At 30.5% G+C, this 25,432-nt stretch overlaps 1 protein-coding gene and 1 long non-coding RNA gene across 2 annotated transcripts in view; one reads left to right on the forward strand and one right to left on the reverse strand.

Annotated features, from left to right (window-relative positions):
• Window positions 1–300: 300 nt before the first annotated feature.
• Window positions 301–25,432, reverse strand: part of LOC106468518 — a 100,197-nt gene continuing 75,065 nt past the window's right edge. The window contains exons 10-15 of the mRNA XM_022396852.1: window positions 23,394–24,131; window positions 13,104–13,159; window positions 7,469–7,603; window positions 6,358–6,471; window positions 1,576–1,677; window positions 301–383 (exon numbers count right to left, since the gene is read on the reverse strand). Of these exons, the coding sequence (XP_022252560.1) occupies window positions 303–383; window positions 1,576–1,677; window positions 6,358–6,471; window positions 7,469–7,603; window positions 13,104–13,159; window positions 23,394–24,131 (1,226 nt within the window). The 3' untranslated portion in view covers window positions 301–302. The remainder of the gene's footprint in view (window positions 384–1,575; window positions 1,678–6,357; window positions 6,472–7,468; window positions 7,604–13,103; window positions 13,160–23,393; window positions 24,132–25,432) is intronic.
• Window positions 7,888–25,432, forward strand: part of LOC111088042 — a 20,818-nt gene continuing 3,273 nt past the window's right edge. The window contains exons 1-2 of the long non-coding RNA XR_002612663.1: window positions 7,888–11,491; window positions 24,659–24,669. This is a non-coding gene — a long non-coding RNA (uncharacterized LOC111088042). The remainder of the gene's footprint in view (window positions 11,492–24,658; window positions 24,670–25,432) is intronic.

Genomic DNA, 25,432 nt, shown 5'->3' on the forward strand with positions numbered 1-25,432 from the left:
TACCTCTGTTTAAAAAAAATTATAATCTACGCTTGGTTTCCTATTACGATACAAAGAGTTTTCTTGGCTGAAATTAAACTATTCTGTTCAGTAAAATAAAATATATGACCCTCCAAGTCTTAATATATTCATTCCCAAGGTTTAACAATTAAAAACAGTATTATAAACAGAAAATTTGATACAATGTACATACTTGTATTCTTTCTAAGTTGCAAACATTCCTTGAGAGATATAATAAAAACCTCAGTAAGTAAGGCATCTAAACTGTGACACAAACAAGATTTTTTTTTTTTGAGGAAATCTTAAATGGGACGACTGAAATTTGCTGGGAAGAGACCCTTTTCATTGGTTGACTCCTTGACACCCATCAGCCATCCTTCTTCCTGCAAATCAATATATTAAATACTATGATTATTATGTTTTAAAGAATTATAGATAAATTTTAACCTTAAAAAAACAGATTTGATGTGAAAGTTTGACAAATCTTAGTAAAATATATAACTTTTCACTTTTGTCTGGTAGGTACTTAGGTCAAAATTAGTCCTAAAATACATTTATATTTCAGTTATTTTACTAAAAATCACATTCAGCATTATATGAAAATTTTAAGAAATTTGAAACTATTTCTATCATTACATGTAGATGTCTAAACTTTAAACATTGTGTTTCCAGTTGTTTTTTTCTGGTTCTTAAATTTATGTTTTAGTTGTTATTATCAAATTTTAACATGTACTAAAAGCTTAGCAAATTTCATGAAGTAAATTTGGAATTACAGCAAGCAGTAATTAAGTGTTTTCACTGTAAGAATTAAAATCACAGGGGATATTAGTAATAACCTACTAGTCCAGTGTAAAGCAATACTAAAGGAACCTGTTTTAAAAATCTACTGGCATAAACCTTTATAGTAGGTTTAATGCCAGTAGGAGGGTCACATGACAATACATAAAATTTTATTTTCAGATTTTTTTATACATGAAGAAAAATGTATAAAATTCATTGAAGATAACATCAGAGAAAGGGTTAGGGTTGGAAAATACAAAGATACCAATTTTTGCTAAAGTAAAATAAATTAACATTTCATAATTACATTGACTCAATAAATGGCATTACTGGAAGCAGTGAAATCCAACTCCCACAGCATCAGTAACAACCCTACTGGTTGTAACATCAGCCATTTTTTCAATTCAAAATTAGTATATGAAGTAAGATTAAATTTTGAATATTCTCTTTTTCCAGCAAAATCGATAAAAGACAGAAAATAGAAATTTTTAAGTAAAAAAAATATCACTTATAATATAAGGTATTGAACTAATTAAAGAATCAAGTTTTTCAGTACTTAAATAAGAAAAAAAAATATTTAAAGCCTGTCCTCTCTTAATTCATTTAATACATGTTTCCAGTAAAAAAGAATGTTATACTAACATATCATCTACACTTTGTTGTATGCAACAAGTTATCAACTAAGTAACAATCTTAGTTTACATGCTTTTAACCATTAAACAATGGAGGGTTTGATAAACGTAAGTTAGTAATTTTTACAACACCAGCATTCTATCATTGCATGATTTTTCTCACCTGTTCTTCTGGATCATCATATTCTACTACCTGAATGATCTCACCAGGTTCAAAGTCTAGTTCGTCCCCATCCTCTGCTATATACTTGTGAGTAGCTCGGACCTGCAGGGATTAAAGAGGAAATTATAGTAATATTCTTATGAAATATACACACGACAGGATTGTTTTCTAAAAATTCTGAGTTTTTTTATGATGTGCCAGAAACTTAACTTTCACTCCATGATGTATGAGCATGGTTGTTATACGTTAAAAATAAAACGTGTTTGTTGTATAGTTACAGATACCTACTGACACTCCATATGGCTGATATCTTGCAAAGTACTGATATTAAAACTACAGAAGAATGTATGAATCCTGTTATGAATATGGAGGGTCAAAATAAACAGACATAACTAAATCAGAAGTAAAAATTTGAAAATTACTCAGAAAAAACAATGTCCTCATTTTCTTTTGAAGGGCAGTGATGCTAGCTAGGCCTAGTTCACATTTTTTGTGCCAGGCCTAGAAAAATATTATATGACAATAACAGAAAAATACCTAAAGAAAACATTTCCAACTGAAATCAGTATGCGTCTTGAATGGAGCTTGTTTAGTTTCAGGTGTAGAAAAAAACAGATAATTAGTTCATCTGTTTGAAAACAAAATGCTCAATCAAAAAACTAAACTTTTTCCATGCTCAATAAACTTCTTCACTGAAGTAATCTGAATTTTATGTGGGCAATACACCGAAGTCTCAAAAGTTTTATCTTAAAGGGCAGTATTTTTTGACACTAATAGTATATATATCTGAAAAAAATTAATCATTTGGAATATTCTGATAAAAAACTGACTATGAGGTTAAAATATTCAACCTGTCTCAAAAGTTTTATCTTAAAGGGCAGTATTTTTTGACACTAATATATATATATCTGAAAAAAATTAATCATTTGGAATATTCTGATAAAAAACTGACTATGAGGTTAAAAATATTCAACATATTAAGCACTTCTCTACAGTTTTAACAACACATTTAATAAGGAATTTAGTTAATCAATACTTACAAATACGGAATGATTATTAAAAAATACCTGTATTTAAAATAATTATATCTAAGATCTATTAACCAAGGGGACCAAAATTTTACTAGCCAGGTACTACCTATTTTCCCACCTTAGGCAAGTTTTCAATCTGCATCCTCTCCTCCAAATTTTACTTTCAGTTGCTTAACAAAACTGTAGGATTACAAATAAAACTTATTTATTTGTTGATGCTTGAGGAGATGTTACAGTAACAGTTGACACATGACTATCAAGTCAGTTCAAAATTTTACAATAAGGGAAACCTTGTTTTTCATACTTGATCGAAACTGTTGCTACACCAACCAACCTTGTTTATGCCATGGTTGATTTCAGATACGTTTTAAACAACTTGAATTTAAAAAAGCTTCTTTCTTTACTATTAATGTGATAAACAAAGTCAACATAGCTCTGAGCACAACAAAGGTGATGGAAAACATTGTACACATTCCACCATATACCAGATCATTTCAGTCACTTAACATATGAAAGCCTTTCTTACACAGTACCATTGCACTGACATCAGTTCACTCACCATCTAATAAATGGATTTGAAGATCCATATAGTTGTTCAGCAAGTCCCTTGAAGTTATTTTCAAGAAGACATCATGCAGTACATGAAAATTTACAGTGGGCTGCGTTACTGTTGTTGCTGAACCATTTCTTCCACAGTTTTAATGACTGTATCAAAAATTCTACTTAAGAATCTGATCTTGAAGTTCCCACAAAAAGCAATATTTTGAGTTTCAAGAACTGTTATATATCAATGCAATAAGACTCTCAAATATCATTTGTCAAAATCAAGTTTTTTGTTTAGTCAAGTGCAGATTTTCCAAATTGAGTGTTTGGTTCATTATCTGTCAAGCTTCCCGACTTTTAATTTTGATTTGAAACTGCTGCCCAAATTTTTCAGTTCAATGTTTCCTTTAATTCTCTCACTATTAGTTTGATAGTTTCAACTGAGTTTGTGATCCCAAAACTGACCTTTAGTTTCCATACTATAATTTCTCGTATCTTTTGTATATCTTCACGGAATTTTGCTAGCTTTCAGTAAACATTACAAGTCTTCTATAGACTTTTAATCAGAATTTTTCATGAATTATTTATATTCAAAATTTCTCCATAAATATATGGACTCAAAGTATCGATTGCTCAGAGTGCAAAGTGATTTTTCATGTTTACATTAAAATTTCTTTTTTTCATATGAAAATTGTCAAATCTTATTTGTGTAATCTCTAAAACCTGAATAAATTTCAAACGTTTTTTCTCCAGTAAAACTGTATATTTTATCTGTAACTTTCTTTACACTAACTCTATACAGGGTCAGTTGATTTGATCAACCTCGTATCCATCGTTAAAAATATGAAAAAAGTCTAAATTACACATTTTTTCTTTCTAGAATGATTGCCAATTGTAACAGGAAATTACATTTGTTTAACCTAAAAAGCTTCAAACTCATAACAGTATAAATCTGTTTCTACTTAAATTTAATTGTTTTATTGCCACTTAAACTGTGTTTAACTAATAATCCTACCACACAAATTGTAAATCATTCACTGAATGTGTAGTTCACATTATCCTATTGAATTATGTAATGCACAAAATATTCACGAGCTGCTCACAAACATGCCTCACGAAAAATTATTATTATTATTTTTGTCTTTATCTTACCTAACCTAATAAGTTTTTAATTATTATGTTCTAGTTATTTCTGTAATAAATAAAGAATACATATGAAATATAGTACTTACCTGGATCCTTTTTTTGCCGTCAACTGTCAATGAAACTTAACCCTACTTTTTTATACTAATGGTACTACTATTATAAATAATTTTTTATTTAATTAAATAATGCACCTAAGAACACAGAATAATAACAAGCAGACAACTGTTCTACAACTCTCATAATTTTTCTGGTTTTGTAACTATGCGATAAAAGCTGGTAAAAATTCAGCTAAGCTCATCAATGTATCTTCCGTGTGAATAAAGTTTGAACTGAAAGCAAAAAAGACAATTCTCTGTACATAAAACAATGTAATATAATACATTATTTGATAGATTGAACCTTTGGCTTCCTATTGGTTATAAATAATATGGTATTGAACATCAGAGAGAACTATTAGCAATTTGTGAAAGAGGATGTAACAGATGGGTGTGGCAGGAGAGGTCCAATTTTCTAGTTAATGGCATTTAAACCAAATAAGATTGATGGGTATAAAAATTATGCTTTTCCTGAGTAATAACTATATTATTATAAATAATTTATGTTAAATTTCATACTTCTCAGAGGGGTGGTAAACATATTAGAGGAGAGGGCAAATGTCACAATTTTCATGCTAGGGAAGATTAAGGATTCTTTATTAAAGTACTTTAATTAAATTTTGAATGTAAATCTAAAAAGTTATTAATGCACACTTTGATCTGCCCATGTTGAGAGAGTTGATTACAGTGAAAAGTTATATGATAGTACCAAAAATATTACAACACATAAAATACTGAATTGTGTGAGACCGAATATTGGAGCTTCTTTCTTACTGAAAGTCATCATGGGTAATATCTTGTTATGAATCTCTCTTCCCTGTATTGGGTCCATTTCAATCAACAACTGTCAAACCCTTGTGTCAAGAATTTGCCATTTATTCTGACCACCCAAAATACATGTACTTTTGCTTTCTGTTTGGTTTTCCTCTTTAGAAGAGTCACTGTCATGAGCAGCTACAGTTTCTTCCATTTCCAAGATAACGTAGCATATACTTGTAGCACTGGTCTCTTCACTAGATTTAGTAGCAGTAGTTTATTGACTCATTATAATGGTATTCTTTTTACTGTATTTTCACATGATGCACTTTCTAAGCCTCTTCTTTCCTTTGCTAATACTGAGCACTAGAAGGATAGTGCCTTTCATTAGATATGCTTTCTGAAGTTCATTGTTTAACCATTTTAGTTACCACTGCTTTAACTGTGAATTTTTTTTAGCTATCTTGCATTATTTATAAATTAAAACAGAAACATTTTTATCCAGTGTACCTTCCAAAATAAAATTTAAGGTCTCTTCAACTCGTTCCTCACTTATATTTTACATTGGCTTGGTTTCCAGAATATTTTAGAAATCTCTGGTTTAGTTACATACTTCTTGCTTATATTCCACATGAGCTTGGTTTCCAATTTGGTTAGAAATCTCTAGATACATATACTTTGGAATATTTTTTCTACACACTTTCTAAAAAAGAAGATAAATTCTTTACTTGTGTATATGGAGAAAAATTGGACTCTACACCCCCCCACTCTCCTATTTGCTGCTCACAGCAGACATACTCAGTAACTAGAAATACAACATGAGAGGTGACTTTACAAACAAATAGTGACTTTGCCAAATGAATTAATTAGTAAAGTTATATTTACTTTGAAACCTCTCATTTGCTGCCTTACTATGTTTTCTACTTTGCCTATTCAACAACACAAGCTCTAATTGGCCCAATGATAATCAAGAGTTTTACTCACATAAGTTTGGAAACTGTACAAACTGTTTCAAAACCTATTATATTGCATACTTAAATCACTTTTCTCACAAATTAGCATTGCTTTTCTCTTCTTTGAATAATACAAGGTTGGTGATTTGAGTAAAATTCATAAAAAAACAGACTGTTTAATTATTTGGAAAACACATTAATACATCTATAATTTTTACTAAATCACAATAAAAAATGCAATATGACATCTCATCTTACTCTATAAAAAACACCAGGAGGAAGGTCCACTGTTGTAGCACCCACAGGTATGTCATACAGTTCCTCCAGTTTCTTGGAGGTTATAGGTCTTACAGGGTCACCATCAATGTCACTCTATCAAATGGACATAACCGTTACAATATTGACACAAAAAAATACATGTAAAACTATAAAGATATCAGAATCAACTACAAGTGGGTGAAATATCACAAACAAGTAATCAAAGTAATCTAACATAATCACTCATTAATGCATTTAAATCATGCGAGACAAAAAATAAAATAAGAGAGTACTACACAGCATAAATACTTAAGATGTTAGTTTGTAATCTAAGTTATACTACCAATATTAATATTATCACAAACACAGATGGAACTATTATGTTTAAATTTCAAATATCCTTTTTTTACAGTTATGAAAAACTGTACTTATATGTTCAAATATACAAAACGTGGCAAAAGTCGCACGGTCCAAAGAGAGAATTTTAGATTTAGAATGAATCAGGATAAGTTTAATGTTTAGCAACCCAAGTCAGAGTCCATTAACCTTAGAATATCAGCATTAAAATTTTCAATCATTAACATCAAGTGGTATGGGGTCATTGTGATCCCATACTGATATCCAAGGGTTAAAATACTCAAAACATTTTTTTTCAACCTTGTTTTAAGCACTAATGATTTATAACAATATATATTTTTTTAATTTCGTTTTCTTTTTGATAATAAAGACAAATATTATTTTATGAAAGTTATTTTATAAAACAATTTGGAAGTACTTTGAAGCTAATTAAATAACTTATGGATTCTTAATGTTTTTAATTATTTATAGGTTTTAATTGTATATTTATTGATTTTTTAAGTACTTTTATCGAGATTTAAAAATGTTTAATATATATTTTTATTCATATGATGTTGCTAAAGATTACATAACTTTTGAATATTATATTATGTATCACAATTCTTTTTTATTAGGTTGGCTGAAGTTACTTCAGAAAACCCAGTGGTGTGTAAATACTTGTTATATTAAACATACTTGAGGAGTTCACACTCATATACATATATTAACCATTAAGTATTTTCAGTATTACTAACCGTTTAAAAACAACACTAACCTCTATACCAATAGGCTCATATTCTTCATCATAAGTTGCCTTGTGAGGTAATGCCATAATAGCCGCAGGGAAAAAATTTGTTTTTGAACCTACTGGTACATCACTGCAGCTATGTTCTGTTAATTGAATATATAAATTTTATATATATATATAAACAAAATTCATTTCAAAAATCCCATAATTACCTGCAGAAGCATGTGAAAATTAGTTTAACTGATATCCATTTTCTACCTGTGGCTAAGCCTATATAAGCATTTATTAAAGTACTCTACCCATTACTTTACTGAGATTTTATGATCTGGGTCAAAACCAAATGTGGTCCTAAGTTTAGACTTCATGATACTGACATTTAGTGTAACTGCTAAAATCCAAAGCATAAAATCAATAATAGATTGTCTGTCTTTTATGACTAAACTTGACATACACAGTTTGACCTGCCCCTATGGAAAGAGTTAAACTAGTAATTTTGCTAGATCCAAGACAATGGTACCCCTTGACCCCCCCCCCTCTCGTCAGCCCTGTCATGTAAACTGATCAGATAATCAAAATTAAAATTAAATTGATTATTCAAAATTAGTGTTTCTGATCAGCTATTTAAATAATCAAAACTTTGCCACCAAACTTGCTTGCCCCATCTTTGCTATGTTAGAGTTACTAAAGTTATCTGCCACTATCACTAATGTTTAACTGCTGATTAGAGGGAAGGCAAACTTTCTGGCAGCACTTGCTGTCAACCTTTTTTTTTTTTTCTTGTGAGTGGATGGAAGAATGCTGTATTGGTCAATGGCAATCAATTGATTGATTAGCAAATATCACTAATCGCTCAGCTCAACTGAACCGTGTTGTTCTTCTTTATAAGTAGTGTTGTATTGCTTTAGAATTAAATTGAGTAATGTGTACTTAAATGAAAAGACAGTACCTTTATCAGTTTCTTTATAAAATTACATTAAATACCAATGGAGGAGAAAGTGTAATTACAATTATACATGTAAGAAAAATATTCAGAGTCCTTTACAAACACAAAATACAAGCTAAGAATTTTTGAAATATACGAACTAAAAATAATATTTACATATACCCATACATGAAAGAAGTATGTATAGAGCTTTAAATAAGCAGTCAGAAAGAAATCTTGAAAGCAAAGGGTATATTTGAAATATATTTGAAGATTTCAACAAATGGAGAAAGTAGAGTTTAATAATTCACCAAAGAGCATGAATGATCTGTTGTATTAGCAACTCTCACTGTTTAGTAATTTAAAGAGGAATAGGAAATTAAGTGGAAAACAACTTAAAATATTTAAAAGAACTTGTAACAAAGAGATGTCAAATGGTATACAAAAATAGATTGTCTAGTGATTAACATGTTAAGTTCACAACTAAGGCCAGTCTGTTGTAAGTGTATTTTTTTCATGCTATCTTTTTGCTGTATTTAAAAAATAATTTCTATTCCTCAAGGTTCACAGTTTCTTGAAGTAGAAGGTCTCCCAGATGGGATGAAACGTTATGATGTAGAACGATACTTAGAGCCAGTGACTGCACTAGGGGCCAAGATAGAGTTTGTTTGTACTAACAGTAGTAAATCAAAGCCAATGGGGAATGACAACATCACTAAAACTAAATATCAAGTGTTAGCAATATTTGAATCTAGCACAGCAGCCCAGACTGCCCTTTTAAAAATCAAAACAAACAAATTTCAGCTTCGACAACGTGGGAAGGAAATCAGTTTCAAGACTTTAAGTTAACCCTGGAATTATACCTACACTATTCCATACAAACTATTTTTTTAAGTGAACCATTTGATATCCACTTATTCATAGAATAAGAAAATTTCTCTCTTCACACAACTTATTGTCAATCAGCAACTTTCTTGTCATCTCGTGCTGAGATTAGTAAGGAAGTTTTTAGTTCATTTTTGATGACTTATCGTAGAAAGACTTTAATTTTCCCTTTATCAAGACATGTTTCCGATGATGTAGTCATAATTTTTTTTTGCAACCTTGTGGCCTTGCTGGTAAACTTCTGACATCCTGCCTTGTTGCAAGAGTTTAGTTTCTGTGATTATAAATCCTGTGTTAGTCTTGTTCATAAACAGTATTGTTGTTCTACAATAGTGTTTAATTGATTTGGTAAGGGATACAGTATGGAAGCTGGTCTGTTGGGTGATATACTGTAGTGAAGTTTTCGTTTGTTTCTTTTTTTTTTCACTGTTTTTGATAAGAATCAGTGATGTTAGAAAAAATAAATTGAAATGTTAAATTATGTGACTTTCTTGTCTTAGAATGAAGTCAGTGTTATATAATATGCAAAATCAATTTCAGTAGTAGCATCTCTTAATGATTCATTGCTAGTACTACCTAATCTACCAAACCCAACCAAAAATTAAATTTATACAAAATACACATAATTACCAAATCTGAAAGTTTCCATAAGAAAGACTGAATATTTAGCAGCAATAAACTGAAAATAAGTTTTATTTTTGAGGAACTTTAACTGATGCAGTCAGTAAAGGAAGCATGTATTACACTACTAACTAGTCTTGTGTAACTTGTGTGGCTCAGTGAGGTTTCCTGGCTTTGTTAAATACTTGTTAGTCCAACACACATAAGCAAAGAAAAGATGTTCAAATCTTTTGGGTATACAGTGATTACATTACATTGTTTACAAATAATCATTAATGAATATTAGAGAATTGATATTTTATTGGGCATTCTGGAAACACATTATTGTTTAAAAGAATGATATAGATGATAATATTTTGTATATTAAAATTGATAGTGATACAGACAGCTCTTGTTTTATTCCTCTTCTGGGGAAGACATTAACGAAAAAACTTATAAGTTATTTTCAATTAGTGATCACGTCTTGGGGTTAAATATGTTTGAAAAAATTTACAAGATGTTGCATACATTAATTGCTAACACAAACTATTTCTATTTGTGGTGCTCCCTGGTAGCAGTGTAAGAAGCATTATAGATGTATTTGGTACATTAATTTAAATGTCAGCTTGTATGAAGTTTTAAAAAAAAACAAAATGAAACATTAAAATATATGTACAAGTTTTAAACTCATTGATACTTGTTTTCCATATCAGTGAATAATCTCCACACTTATTCACATACTTATGATGCATTTCAATAAACTAGTAGTTAGTTAAAATGGTAGGTGAATTAGAAATAAATTTTGTTTTTCACATCATTTGGTGATAAAATATAGAAACTAATGACATGTGAAAAGCTGCCTTTATTAAATCTATCTTTATAGAAAGTTTTATAATGTTCTGATGAATCAGTCACACTATATTTAAATTTAGAAATATTCTAATGTCCCCTCGAAGCAAGTTAACAAATTTTCCTATCAACAAGTAGAATAACTCGCAAGTTCTGATATACTTGTATGAAAAACCAATTAAGGAATGCCTTCTGTTACTTGATTTTATATAAAAGGTATTAGTTATTTGGTAATTCCTATTGTTCTGCCATTTATATACCATTCAACTAAAATGAATGGTGAAAATTCAAATTTTTTCAGGCATCTACAATTTCCAATGTAATTTAAATAATATTATCAAAATACATACTTTGCTAGAACTTTGTAAATAGTATCTTCAAGAGGATTTAAGCTATGAGAGTCTGTAAACCAGTGATTTAAAAGAAGTAAATGAAGAATAATAATAACCTTCAAAATCACCTAATAAATTTTATATTTTGTAGCCTCTTTATCATCTTTGACTTAGCTTTCAAGTGCCCATTTTAACACCATGAAATGTGGTTGTACAGATTTACCAGGAAGCAAAATCAGAGAACTGTAAATTAACTATTTAACCTCTAGGTTGTCAATTGCTATTGCAATGACAAATGTAAACTTTCCTGTATACTAGATATCCATTAAATCTCTTTATACTTACTGGTGGGTATGGTTATACTACAGGTCCTAAATATACATCGAGGTGGAAACATATCATCCAACAGAAGTGTAAGCTCCACTGATAACCCTCAAAGTTTGATTGAGAAAGGAAGTAAGTGTTGAATAAGAGAAATATATCGGACAAAATATTATGCAGCAACAGTCATTGCGTAAATATTATATATTTACATCAGATAAAAACTTTATACAACCATTACCTGTAGAAGAACTAAATATAGTAAAGTAGGCATAGGTCAAACACATTATTTTCAACAAATTGTCTACAAGAAAGCTAAATTGAATGCAGTAATTTAGATCTAACAAACACACTACCTTCAATAATGTACATATAAGAAAGCTAAGAGAGAATTAATTTAAATGAACTGCAATTAATTTTTCAAAAATGAGGCCATATTTCCAAATAGTAATTTTCTGTATATCTGTGGCTTTGCTTAGGGGTGTTGCGAGCCAGCCCCATTTATACTTTCGGGTTTCCTTCGTAGAAAAAATGCAGTAAAATTTTTGTAATGTTATATAAGTAAATAATTGCATAAGTATAATCTTATCAAATTTCCAATTGTAGCAGGAAACTACTTTTGTTTACATTAAATAATGGATTTATTGATATTATGCATCTGTTTTAATTATATTTTTTAAGCCCTATGAACCGTGTTTTAAAAAATTCCTGCCATACAAAGTTTCAAGTTTTACGGCAAAAAGCAATAGATGATATCCAATCAAATTTCATAGTGCATGAGCTGTTATCCCTCGTCAGCATACTTCGTAAAGAATTATTGTTATTTTTTATCTTACCTTATTTAAAGTAAAAAGTTTCTCATTTTTAAACTTTTTTAGTTTTATAATAATAAATAAAGAATACTTAAGACGAACAAGAAATATAGCCCTTACCTCTTGAGTCTTCTATTTTTTTCCCTCACCAGTCCTGGATAGTTAGCTCAAAATTAAACTATAGGCACTACTTCTCAAAAATATTTATTATTTAATTAGATAACACACCAGTGGACACAAAATAATAACAGGTAAAAATTATTTAATGTCCTACAATATTCATAATTTTTTTAGCTTTCTATCTATGCAACAACAGCTTTTCAAAATACTGCTAATTTCCTCAATCTGTTCCCACAAACAAAATTCTCTAAATTGAAACTTATTTGGTCAGTTCCTCATACAAGGAAGTGGGAAAACCAATATGTCATTTTACAGCTTACTCTATTGGCTACAAACACAATACTTTTAAGCCTGAAAGAGTATCTTTTTGGTTATATGAAAGAAAGGGTTACAGAAATGGGTGTGACATTTGGGTCCCAAAATTCCAGGAAATTTGCTGAGTAGACAATAAGATTTAAGGCCATAAAATTTTATTTTAGTTAAGGAATGTCAATGAGAGACAGATTACTTGATAGCACTTTGAACAGTTATTGCAGGGGTAGTAAATAAATTAAAGAAAGCCAACATTTTCACACAAAGGGAGATTGAACATTTTTCTAAGTATTTCCTTATAAAGCTACGAACTTCAAACTTATATAATATTAGAATTTTGTTCATTATCTTTGTATTGATGTCAGGTTTATTTGTATACCTTGATAATTAAGTATTTTAAATAAATGTTAAACGTAACTCACTAAAAAGTCCTGCCTTCGATGCCTGTAAACCTTGGGTTGTCTGTTTACTGTGGATATTTCACCTGACGTAACATGAGGAAACCTTACCATGGGTTGGGCTGATCGAAGCATAAGAGGATTAAACTGATGATGCAGGGGTAGTCCTGTAAGAGAACAAATGTACACATCTTTAATTTACTGTTTTGTAATAGGCCTAGGATATAAGAATTGGTAATTACCACATTAATCATCTTGGTTTGGTTCAGGGGGTTTTGGTTGAAAGCCACATAGGCTATCTATACCAAAAAGTAGTTATCTTGTTTTAAACAACAAGTATTATAAAAAAGTTAAAAGATGAAAGAAGTTTGCTTGTTACTCACTGTCATCCATTTATATCTAGTTTTTCTGTTGAAATATGAGGGAACAAACTCTTTGACACTGTGGCCAAATTGGTCTCCACTAGTGGCATTACAGCCTTGTCTATTTCATATTTGGATTTTAACCATTCATCAAGGCAATGTTTTATGCCAGTTGGAATACAATTTAAATAAGCTATTCCAGATAAAATGTACTATCAGTGATTGCGGGTTTAGTTTGAGCAGGAATCTGAGAGAAGTTGTATTTGGATTTTAAAGCCATTCATCAAGGCAATGTTTTATGCCAGTTGGAATACAATTTAAATAAGCTATTCCAGATAAAATGTACTATCAGTGATTGCGGGTTTAGTTTGAGCAGGAATCTGAGAAAAGTTGTCGTCTTCACAAAGCTCTGCATTGGCCATAATTTTATTACTCGTTCTCTTACAAAGGAGTGACAATATGTGAGCAGCATGCCACTCAATTCACAAATGTCCATGTATCATTTTCCTGCTATCTCTACAATGTGAACATAGAAATATCTTCAGTCATGGTATCCCAGTGACATTGGCAATGATGATGCTGTCCAGATTGATCACGTTTTTAACATTTTATGGGCCATAGGCATGTTTTAATTCTATTTAGTATTACATTATGAAAAGTATCTGTTTTGTTTTATGTTTTTATTTTGCGTCTATTCTGAATATCCAAGAGAGTTGAGTAGAAACTGACCTTAAGTGATCCCAAGGTCTTATTACAGGTTCAGATATTGATAACATTTGATATTTAGTCAGTACAGACGGTATAATTATTATACCAGTTAGATTCTATGTAATTCTGGGGAAGTGACATTGCATATAACTCAGCAGTGAACACAGAATATTAATAACTATAACTTTAATATTGCATTAACAGCTGAGGATCTAAGGAAAGAGTCCACCATATTCAATAGTATTATATTAACATTGTTATAAATTTATAAGTATTGCTAGTAAAGGTCTAGTTTACCCACACACATACACAAACAAAGCCCTATATCCATCCCTGATAAAGTTTAAATTGTAAAGTCTGTTTTTTACATTGTATTACAATTTGCATAACTTTACTTATTAGTGTCAAATGAACAAAAAGTTTTTTATTTATTTATTTACATTGTCCATCTGTTATGCTTGTAACATCATAACTCTTTCTTTCCTGAACTTATGTTTTGATGGAAGTTGTGACAGGCACTGGCACATCTGGAACACTGAACTTTACGGTAGTGGAGCAAACACTACCGATTCTGTAACCCCTCCTCCAATTCCGAACCAGTGTTCTTTATTACATTTTCATGCTAGCTTTTTAACAATGTGATAAATCAGAAATGTAAATTCACTAATTAATTTTCATTACTACACACTGTCTAATTTATAACAAAATCAATATGTAAGACATATTGTAACTTGCATTTAATCATTAGCCTATGTACAGGAACAGAACTCCAGTTTGATTATGACTAGCTCTATTAAATGTACATTGTAGAAAGCACTGAAAAGTGAAACAAAAGTTTGGCTGTAGTCATGTTAGAATAGACAAGTCCTAGTATGTAATAATGCTAATATATAGTTGTTTGTCTTATTGATTTCTCAGCACACACGTTTGACAGTTTATTCCAGTCGGTATTGTAAAATGTATGAGTATTAAATTCACATGTTGCATTATTGCAGAATTCCTTGTTCTATACACAGGAAATTTTAATAAAATACAAAAAATAAAAGCACTGTGTTCATAAAATATATCTAACTTAGTACTTGCTGTCATTAGAATTTTGTAATTTGGTTAAAGCATTCATGTTAGTTTTAACATTAATCTTTGTTATTTAAACTTATGTTTTATTATCTCCATAATTGATACAACAAAATTGGGTCATGAACAATGCTATAGTTTTTCTATGTTATTGAAATATTCGTTTTGTCATCTTTATTATAATTTATTAGATATTTGTTGTTTTATTTCATGTGTTGCTTCTTTCTACTGTCATTTCATTTTAATATTTTAAAAATTTCTTACATAAAATGTCTTCGTTAACTGTAATCAGTAAAAGCACCATAATTTTAAACAAAAAACCAGACATCATCAAGATACATTTGTTAAACCTTTAATAAATCTCCAACTATGTGACTTCTTTGTTTCATGTTGTGTATATATATTCTTTTGTCTTGGTAAACTACTTGTACCTGATGATCACATAACCTTCTCCAAATATTATAAATTTATTACTTTTTTTAAACTTGTAATAAAATTTTCTTTGTTACACATTCATGAAAATTTCTGTAGCTTTCAAACACACAAATGCTATCACAGTTCACAAATGAAAGGGCAGAAACTATGAAAAATGTAAACCTATATATTTAATATTACATGATAGTCTAATTCTTGCTTTATCTATAGAATCCAGTCATATTTAAACTTTCTTTATAGTTAGTTGTTTTTCACTAGTAAATGATGAAACCACTTGATATGGTACAATAACAAGATTTCAACCAAGGTCCAAGGCTTGCACAAAAAACTAAGGGAAGTACTTGTTGGTAGTTCTTGAACTTCTTGGGCACTGAAACATGAAGATGTCCTTCCCTTCTTGAATAGAGAGACTTTGCTCATTTCCCTTGAACAAATGAATATCAGGTGTCAACAGTTAATTAACTTGATCCTATATCATATTACACACTTACCATTTCTGATACTCAGTCAAGAATGGCATGTCTTTTAATTCTGACAGCTGATGCATATCAGTTTTTAAGATACTCAAGCATTGCTTGTATTATCTGTGCTGTCACTCCTATGTCATCTTCAGTTGGTTCTAGGAGGTAACAAACTTGACAGAGTGATCTAAGATTAATTGCCGAATTTTTGAGTAAGTTCTGAAAAAGGCTTAAAATTTGAACCAGCTTTTCCACATTACTCTTTTTCTAATTCTGGCTTTAACTCTGGTTTATCACATTTCATTAGTGCCTCACATATGGGTTGTTGTTTCTCTACATGGCATAAATACTGTTTCACCTAGTCTCATGATGGAGAATTAGCTTGTGTTCTGGTAAACTGAGTTATTTTTGTTTCTTTATTAGACAATATTTAGCAATAGCACTTCAATGGAAATGCTCAGCCAACTTAGAACAATGTGCGATCATTCAGTCCATTCCTGCATTTAGTCCTTTATTGCTAACTAAGATCAAAGTATGGCCAAAGCACTGTATTAACTTTCGATCAATATTACTAACAGCTTTCACACAGTTGGAAATGTTGTTTGACACAATTACTACAATCTTATCCAGGATATTCCAACTTTCTAGACACTAAGTAACTGCCCATTCTATAACTTCAGCAGTGTGAGCTGGTGGAAACTAACGATTTTGAAGAATTCAAAACCCAATGAGGATTTATGAAATGAACAGTGAAAGCAAGGTACTGGTCAAAGCTGTAGAGATCCACCTATCAAAAATAATAACCACATTACTTGTCTCAGAAAGTTGTTCCATAACAACTTGAATGCTGGTGTACAGTTTTGAGATAAGATTCCAGTTAATACTTTCCTTGATGGCACATGGTGTTTTGAATCAAGAGATTGAAGCAACATTACAAAGCCAGGTTCTTTCACAGTTCACAGTGGATGCACATTTTTAACTATGTAGTTAACTGATACTTCTGTTTCATGTTCTCCTTAAGCTACTTAGTTTTAGCTGCTAAAGACTTGTATAGTTGACTGTCTTTTCAGTGACTGTTGAACAGATGTTGAACTTGCAGTACTATAACTAATGTTGCTGGTACTTGATGATTATGATAAAGATGGTTAAATATGGTTAAAGCCTTTGTTGCTGGAATTTTAACCATAGTGCTTTGACACCTCCCTAAATGCAGCACTGTAGAGAAGTTGTAAATGATTTTTGCATGTTCATAGTATTACTGCTAAATTTCAGTACTGCTTCACAATGTATGCACAAAAATTCATCCTGATGGTCTTCTTGATAGCTGGAATGTTCTTATATAGCTGAAATATTTTGTAAAAGATTCAACTTTACAAAATGATCATCTTGTTCACTCCTTTTCTCTACCATTGCTAATGATTGTTTTCTGTACACACTGTCACTTGATAACTGTGAAGTTAACATACATGACACGTGATTTTACTTTTATGAGCAAATATCTATGGAGTGGATGTAGGTTTGAGAATATCTTTAGGCTACTAACTTTTAACCACTTTTTGCTAGTATAATATGGGGGTCTGCATGACCAGTCAGAGTTTTAAAAAAAAAGAGTATAGGATTGCTATGGAAAATTGGTGTATTTATTACTCAATAAACCAATTCATTTAAATATCTTTGTTGTTAAAGAAAAGAGTATAGCATTGTTACAAATAACTAAAATATCTGAATTTAATACACTATTTATTAAATAAACTAATTCTTCGTTAAACTATAATTGCCCTTAGTTTTCATGTGATAAAACTATAAAAGATTCTTGTCAGTGTTGTTACAGTGTGATAATGTAAAACTGTGAAAATAAATTCACTCTGATCCTAGAAAAACACAGTACAATGTTTAATATTTGACAAGAAATTGAAGAAGACTTGTGATGATAGTGTTGCATCAGCGAGGTCACGTGACTAGTGTCACGCCACTTATTTTCTAGAAATATCTTGTTCCTTTGTGAATGTACTAGCTTTTACTAGATATATGTTAGTCTGGTATGTATATAAGACGCTCATGTGACGGGACAATGTGTGTAGGTAGTGAGTAATTGAACTGCAGTCAGAAAGTATTGTTGAAGTTAACGTTCGTTGTTAAAACGTTTGTTATAGAGCAACTGTTGAAAATAAGTGTATCGGTAAAGTTATAATCGGAAAGAATAAACCAGTTTTATTAAGTAAGGACTTGTGTCGCTAAAGTTTCGTCGGAACGAAGTTACGGAAAATCAATTAACAAACGGAGACGTAACAATAGTAATACTAGATGCCATTTTTGCAGATATTAAAATGACTCATAAGGTGGAAATCCAAGTATTGTAAGAAGCATTTAAAGAAACAATAATACCAAAGAAATCTTGAATTTCCAGTGTTTTGGAATCTTGTTTTTTAAATTCATCACAAATAACACGAAAAATTTCAAAGTAGTTAACAAAGAACACCTTTATAAACATAAAAACACCATAAGCTTCTATGCAAGACATTGTTGATATAGATGGAAGTTTAGATAAACATGTTAAAATAATTAATTCAGTAATAATGCCAGCCTTTCAAACTTAAATTGTTTTTAACCTTTGCTTTCTCAAAATCTGCATTTTCAACCCTAACACCTATATTTGTTTTTACATACACTATTAAAGTAGTTAATTTCTGATTAATATTATTCATATTAAGTTAACATACAAATGCTAATGGGTCACCTGCAGTGCCTGATGTTGACACTATGCATTCACACATGCCATGATATATAGGACACTTGATATCTCTAAAGTCTAAACCTCAAGTTTGTTTAGAAATGATGAAAGATTTATTCACTACCAGTCACTTATTGCAATGATACTGTGTGCAGTGTACACTTTTTCAGACACTTTATTATCATTTTAAATGTTCATAAGTTTACGATAATTTTGGAGCCTTAAGTGTTGTACCTATAACTAAGTAGTTACTTAAATGGTTTGTATCCAAGGGAAATGAATACTTGTTAATAATGTTTATTAGGCAAATATCTACTTAACCAAAGTAAAAACCTAGTATTGTTAATATTCTGTAAGTAGCATAAATTTCAAGTAAAGTAACATAAGAATTAGAATAATATCAATTTATTTTGTCAAATAAGATTTTTAATAGCTGTAATTTTATCTTACAAAGTTTGAAAACCATTAGAGAATAAATAAGGATGCTTGAAATGTTTTTCACTTTGTATTACACAAGGAACAAAAAATATATTGATAATTTAAACCAGTAAATATTTCTTGCTACAGCTATGGATATTTGTAGTACAGCAAATTCCAAAAGCATCACATTCTTAGTGTATAACATAAAAAATAAGAAACTGAATGACTTTAAAATACTTATTCAATACCCAAAGCAATTTGCAAAACATTACTTTCATAAACCAAATTTAAACAGCTTTACTGGAGGAACAAAAAAACATCAAATATTAAACCATAGAGTAAAAATATGATAGTTTGTAAACTAATTTGTTCAACTTATTTTTTCTCCATCTGTGCAATGAAGAAATTTAAAGAAACATACCCGTAATAATTTAGATTCATCTTTACTGTAAACAAAGTAAAGAATAAATTGTCAATAAAGTAAGTGAGTAAATTATATCAAATCAAGTGAAATCCATTTAGAAAACCCAGATAAATAAAAACAAATAGTATGACACATGAAAATCATTACATTCCATACCGTGAAGAAATGGGCCTCCTTTCCTGTGAGCTGAACTGTCTGACACCATTCCATGTTGAAATGGTACAGCCCTGTTTAATGTACTGTGATCATGGGCACTGGGAACTGACGAGATGCAATGACAGAAGAAATAAAACAGTAATAAAACTTATATTTCAGCACTAGAAAAAAAATCTTATTTAATAAAACCCAGTTTACTTTTGTTGGTTTTTAACATTTCAATCATTCGGACTTTTTTTTTAATTCTTATTACCATGAAAGTAACAATTATCAATCCAAGACATTTTAGAAAGAATAATTATGTTGAAAGAGCAAGTTACTTTATTTAAAACTGGAACATATTTATTATTCTATAATCTCAAAATGAACTCAACTGTGATTTTAAAGTTTTTTACACAATCATATTAATGGACAGAAGTAACAGCTCAAGTTTAAAATAACTACAATTCCTGGCTTGAAGAAATTTTTGAATTGTAGTGGTATCTTTAAAAAAATCTTGAAGTAAGCTTAAGTTAAAAGTGATTCTACTTATACTTGCTTTGGCAAATTTGCCAACAGATGTAATGCTACAAGTATATTTTTTTTATTTAAACCTTGCACTTAGTCCAGTATACAAGATAATACATCTCATATTACTTTGAAACTAAAACTAAATAACAAACAAACTTGTTTTGTATTTAACATAGTTTATAAAAGAAGAAAAAACTATAAGACAATAGTGGAATATTATGACTAACTTCAGCAATTAAAACAATCTTGTACATTAATTTCTAGGCCTACTATAAAAAGAAGCTGGCAAATTAATTCTAACAGTATTTATGAAAAGGGTCAGATCTATACAAAATTATTATATGTAAATAATTGATCTAGATCATGGGTTCCCAACGCATTCAATCACTTCTTTCATTGTAAAACAGATAAGTCCCTGCATTTCCCTTTATTTTATCATATTAATTAAAAGGAATAAAGACTGAAGTTATTGCGTATTCAAAAACAAAGTGGCAATTATTTCCTGTTTGGTTTGTAACTCAGTATTTACATCTGAGAAATATATATAGCTAACTGAGCAAATGTGTGTGTGTGTGTGTGTAGTTCAGATTAAAGGACTTCATTGTATAGATCTGGATTACCATTAGGGAAGCCCTGATATATTCTTTGCAAAGAGTGGTTGATCAAATCCTCATCTTTATAAAATAACACTTGATTACTTATAACCTTTTCATAAATGCAGTTCTTTAAATTACCTACAGAATTTTTCAACAAATTTTTAACTGCAACATCAGCATAAAAAACATATGATAGGTGTAGAAGATATGTTTTCTACAAATTAATGACAAGTTTTTATTATGGTAAGAATCATGGTACAAAACATTTATAATCACATCAGAAAATGTTTCTTAAAACTGAGACAAAAAGTTATTAGTTTTGAAAGTCTTGCTTGTGAATATCCTTATATTATCAAGCATTTAATTTTACCAATATAATCTTTTCATTTGCTAAACAACTAAACTTTGACTAGTTTTAATAAAAATAATAAAGAAAGACACCTTTGAACTTCTAGATTCAAGGGAAAAATCTGTTTTTGATTGTAAAATTATCTCCAAAGCACTTTTATTTAATACCAGTATCCACTTTTCACTAATTATTCTGCTCATTTGGAAAGTCGTTAAACTAAACGATACCCAGATATCAGTTTTGATAACATTCTATGAAAGCAATATTCAAACTGCTTTAGAAAATTAGATTTAAAAAGTGTAATACTGTAATGTAGTTACTCTAGTACCATATCTAACATACCTATAAAGTCATATATAATAATTGATTTGGAATAAATTATACTGAAACTAGTAGCTATATTATCAGTTTTTGTTATGCTACACCTTGAAAAATTTCTATATACTTTCAGTGTTGCCTGGATTTCACACACCACACTGAACAATTTGAATAAGGAAAGACCTAGTCAACAGCTTATAAACACAGTTTTAATATAATCTAAGAAAACACTTGATGTGCTTAACTGTTATAATTACATGCATATGCTTCCTTTTTTTCTACATAGAAGCTTAATTACAGGGGGTTGAGAAGCTTATATTAAAACAATTTTAATATGTAAACCATCAAATCATGTGACAACCAAAACTAATATAAAGACATTGTGGTACAAAATGTATCATAACTACAGTTTGGCATAGTTTGAGATTTTATAGGTAGTGTGATGCCACTGAAACTTTATTGCTTTTGACAAGGATATGTAAAAGCCCTTTCCAATGCAAGATATTCATACTTCAAATCATAAAGGTGTGTTAAGATTGAGGATTTAAAATTTCCAAGATGGGGATATCCTTTGGACATAATGGCATTGGAAAACAAAAAGGCACATGGATCAATTAAGGGTAACAGAACAATCCAGCAAGAGACTTCCTACAAGTCAAGATATGCAAAGTGTAGCATCTTGTAACAGGTGAAAATTTACAAACACAAAGTTCAGAAGCAAATGCCATCCTGTGTCCCAGACAATAGTACACAAGTTGCTTCCTTTCAAGATATCCACAAAAGGAAAACCAATTCTAGAAAACTGTATGAACAGTACACAGCCATAAGAAAATGGCAGTAAGTGGTGACCTTAATAATTATGACAAGTCTCATGCCATTTTCTGTTGGTCAATGGGTGAAAATAAATTTCAGAAAGTGGCACATGGCATGTTATGAAACGTTTTCAAATAATTCATGATTATTGGTGATAACTGCATCAGGATCAAGTTAGAGGTCAGGAAAAAGAATACAAAGGTAAAAACGTTTATTTTAAGACCAATGTTCTGTAGATTTTATACCACTAATACTAGATTTGTAGGGAAACAAAACCAACAAGTTATGTGTTTATCAAGGTAAGACTTTCAGTCATCCTTCCCATTCAACCATTGCATACCTCAATATGTACTGGTCAAGTTACTGGACAATGTACCATTGGATTTCTGTATGATTAGACTATTGAAACAGCCACCCTAATACATAATGCAGATTATGAAAACCATGCAGGAAAAAGAGATGTGCTTTGTACATAACATCCTTAAGGCAGATCCTTTTGCAACAGAAACTATGCATATATGGTGACACAGATTTTAATAATGTGGTGAGGCACTAAAATTGTTTTATTATAACACACTCAACCCTCTGTATTAAATTTTATTCTACCATTTGCAATCAAAGACTGACCGGAAAGCATTTTAAGAGGTAAACCATATACACATTAACATTTTCAAACTTTTGGTTCTTATAAATCTTACTTATGTATCTGTAACAAATTACTTTGCAATTAAAATTTTTAGCATTATATTTGAAGGAAATATATATAAAAAGTATGTTAAAACAAACAAAATAATTAAGTAAAACAACAGTCTTAGAGTGTGTAATGTAATTACAGATTAAATTTCAAAGTGCTTGAGTATTCAATGAAGTGATTTTCACACAGGTTGGATATTTTAAAGTCTTTAGGGCATAAATCTTAGCATATTTAACTACAATAAACCTCAAATCAGATTTGAATATCCACAACCTGGGTGCAGACATCTTAAATATTAGGCTTAAAAACTGTTACAAATACAGTAATAATAAAATTTATGTTGCTTGTACCTAAGTTTCGTCCAGACTGTTCCCTGCCACTAGCTTCCATAGGTTTGCCTAAGACTATGTTGGTGTGTCTTTTACTAACACTTGGAACAGGGGTGGAATACTGGAAAGAAAGTACTCCCTGTGGATGGGGGGTGCTGTTTGTCACATTCCCACCAACAGGAAATCCTGGGTGAAATGATGCAAAGTTGGACATAAAATTAGGGCCAAACCCTGCACAGTTGGAAAGACTAGATGTGTTAGGAGTTAGGTTTGTGGGATTAGGTGGATGGATTTGTGGTCGTGGAGACAAAACTGTGTACCCCATGAATGGAACTGAGGTTCCCTGAGACCCATTTTGAGAAGGTGGAGTTTGAGGATGAAAATTAGGAAATGGTGGGGCAACAGCTCCACCTGTAAACTGGGGCAATGGAGATTGACTAATTGGAGTAGCAGATCCACTGGGTGCAAGTACACAGAGAGGCATGCCACTGACTGAAGAGGGTATTGGCAAAGAGGACATAAACTCTGGGCTTTGACTAGTGTGTGTGGAGGTCCCACTTGGTATGTTACTAATGAACATACTACCATATGGGTACACATTGTAAGAATGAGTAGTTGGGGGGAATGATGAGGTTGTGCTAGTCACTGTTGAGTTACCACCATTCCTAGATGTGATGTATGGAGCTCCTCCAATACTAGCATTCTCTCTACTATTGCATGTTAGGCTGAACCCTGAATAATGTCCAATAAACTGCTGGCCTGGAAGATAAGATAATTTTTTAAGTCAATATAAAAATATCTGTCAGAAAATAACATACCTTAATACTGGTATGTGAACATTACACATATGTTCACACAGAGACAGAGAGTAAAAATTAAAAACTGCACAAAATCATAAAAGATATTTAAAATCAGTAAGCTGATGGCATTGCATACTTTGAATTATTCACAATTTAAATTTCATAATGGAATCTCAATGAACTCATGCCCAAAGTATCCATGTGAACTTTTATGAACTGGAAAGAATGATACCATAAGTTACTGAAGAAAGAAAGAAAAAACGAGAGAGAGAGAAGAAGAAGAAGAGAGAGGTAAGGCTCAATATATAATGTAAAAAGACAACTAAGAAACACAATAATAGAACATCTAATGTTAAAAAATGTTTTTAATTTTTAGTATACATTAATTATAAGTTCATGCCACAACATAGATATGTCACAATCAACTAATAAATTGTAAAAAAAAGCTGTATATTAACTACTGTTAATGTTTAAGTTGATATAAAGCACAGGTTCTTGTTTGGGGATCTGCAAGGAGTTTTGGAAGGGCCCTTGATAATACAGTAACACACATATATATATGTATAAAGTAAAAAGTTGTCCATCTGTGTGTGTGGTGTTGCAAACTATGAGAAACTGGATGAATCAACTTTGATGAAATTTGGTAGATATAATCAGGTGGACCTCTTTTAAGATCAGGTTTAAATAGATAAGCAACAGGATGAATGAGTTTGGAAGCCATTTCAACTTTACTGCATTAATGTTGCAAATGAGGGCTAAACTGGGGGAGAAGAACAGTAGCAAAATGCATGAAACTGTAACCAAATCAAAGCAATGTTTAATTCTGTACATAGTACACCTACCTATTTATAGAATTATCTCTTCAATACCTTTGACCTTTTCTAGTGTACATATACACAAATTTATATATTAAAATGTGTAGTGTTTTAACCAGATTTGTACTGAGTATTTGGTCATGTGCAGAGGCTGCTATCCTCATCAGTTTTATGAAAAAAAGTGCTGACAACTTGATTCAGTGCCAAATGACGAGGATATTTTTTGGATTTATTAGAAAATGAAAATTAGCAAAATATTTACAAGAGCTAGAGGTTATATTAGACTAGGATCTGACAAGAAAGTACATGTTGAAAGGATCTGCTAAACTCAAAAGGTTGAGAACATATGGTTTAAAGAGCAACAATGATGAAAATTCTATCACTACAACAAAACTTCTTTCTTGATTTGGAACTATATCAAAACATTCATTTATATAAGAAAGAC

This window comes from Limulus polyphemus, unplaced genomic scaffold (genome assembly GCF_000517525.1).
Source record: "Limulus polyphemus unplaced genomic scaffold, Limulus_polyphemus-2.1.2 Scaffold3037, whole genome shotgun sequence".
Taxonomy (NCBI): Eukaryota; Metazoa; Arthropoda; class Merostomata; order Xiphosura; family Limulidae; genus Limulus; species Limulus polyphemus.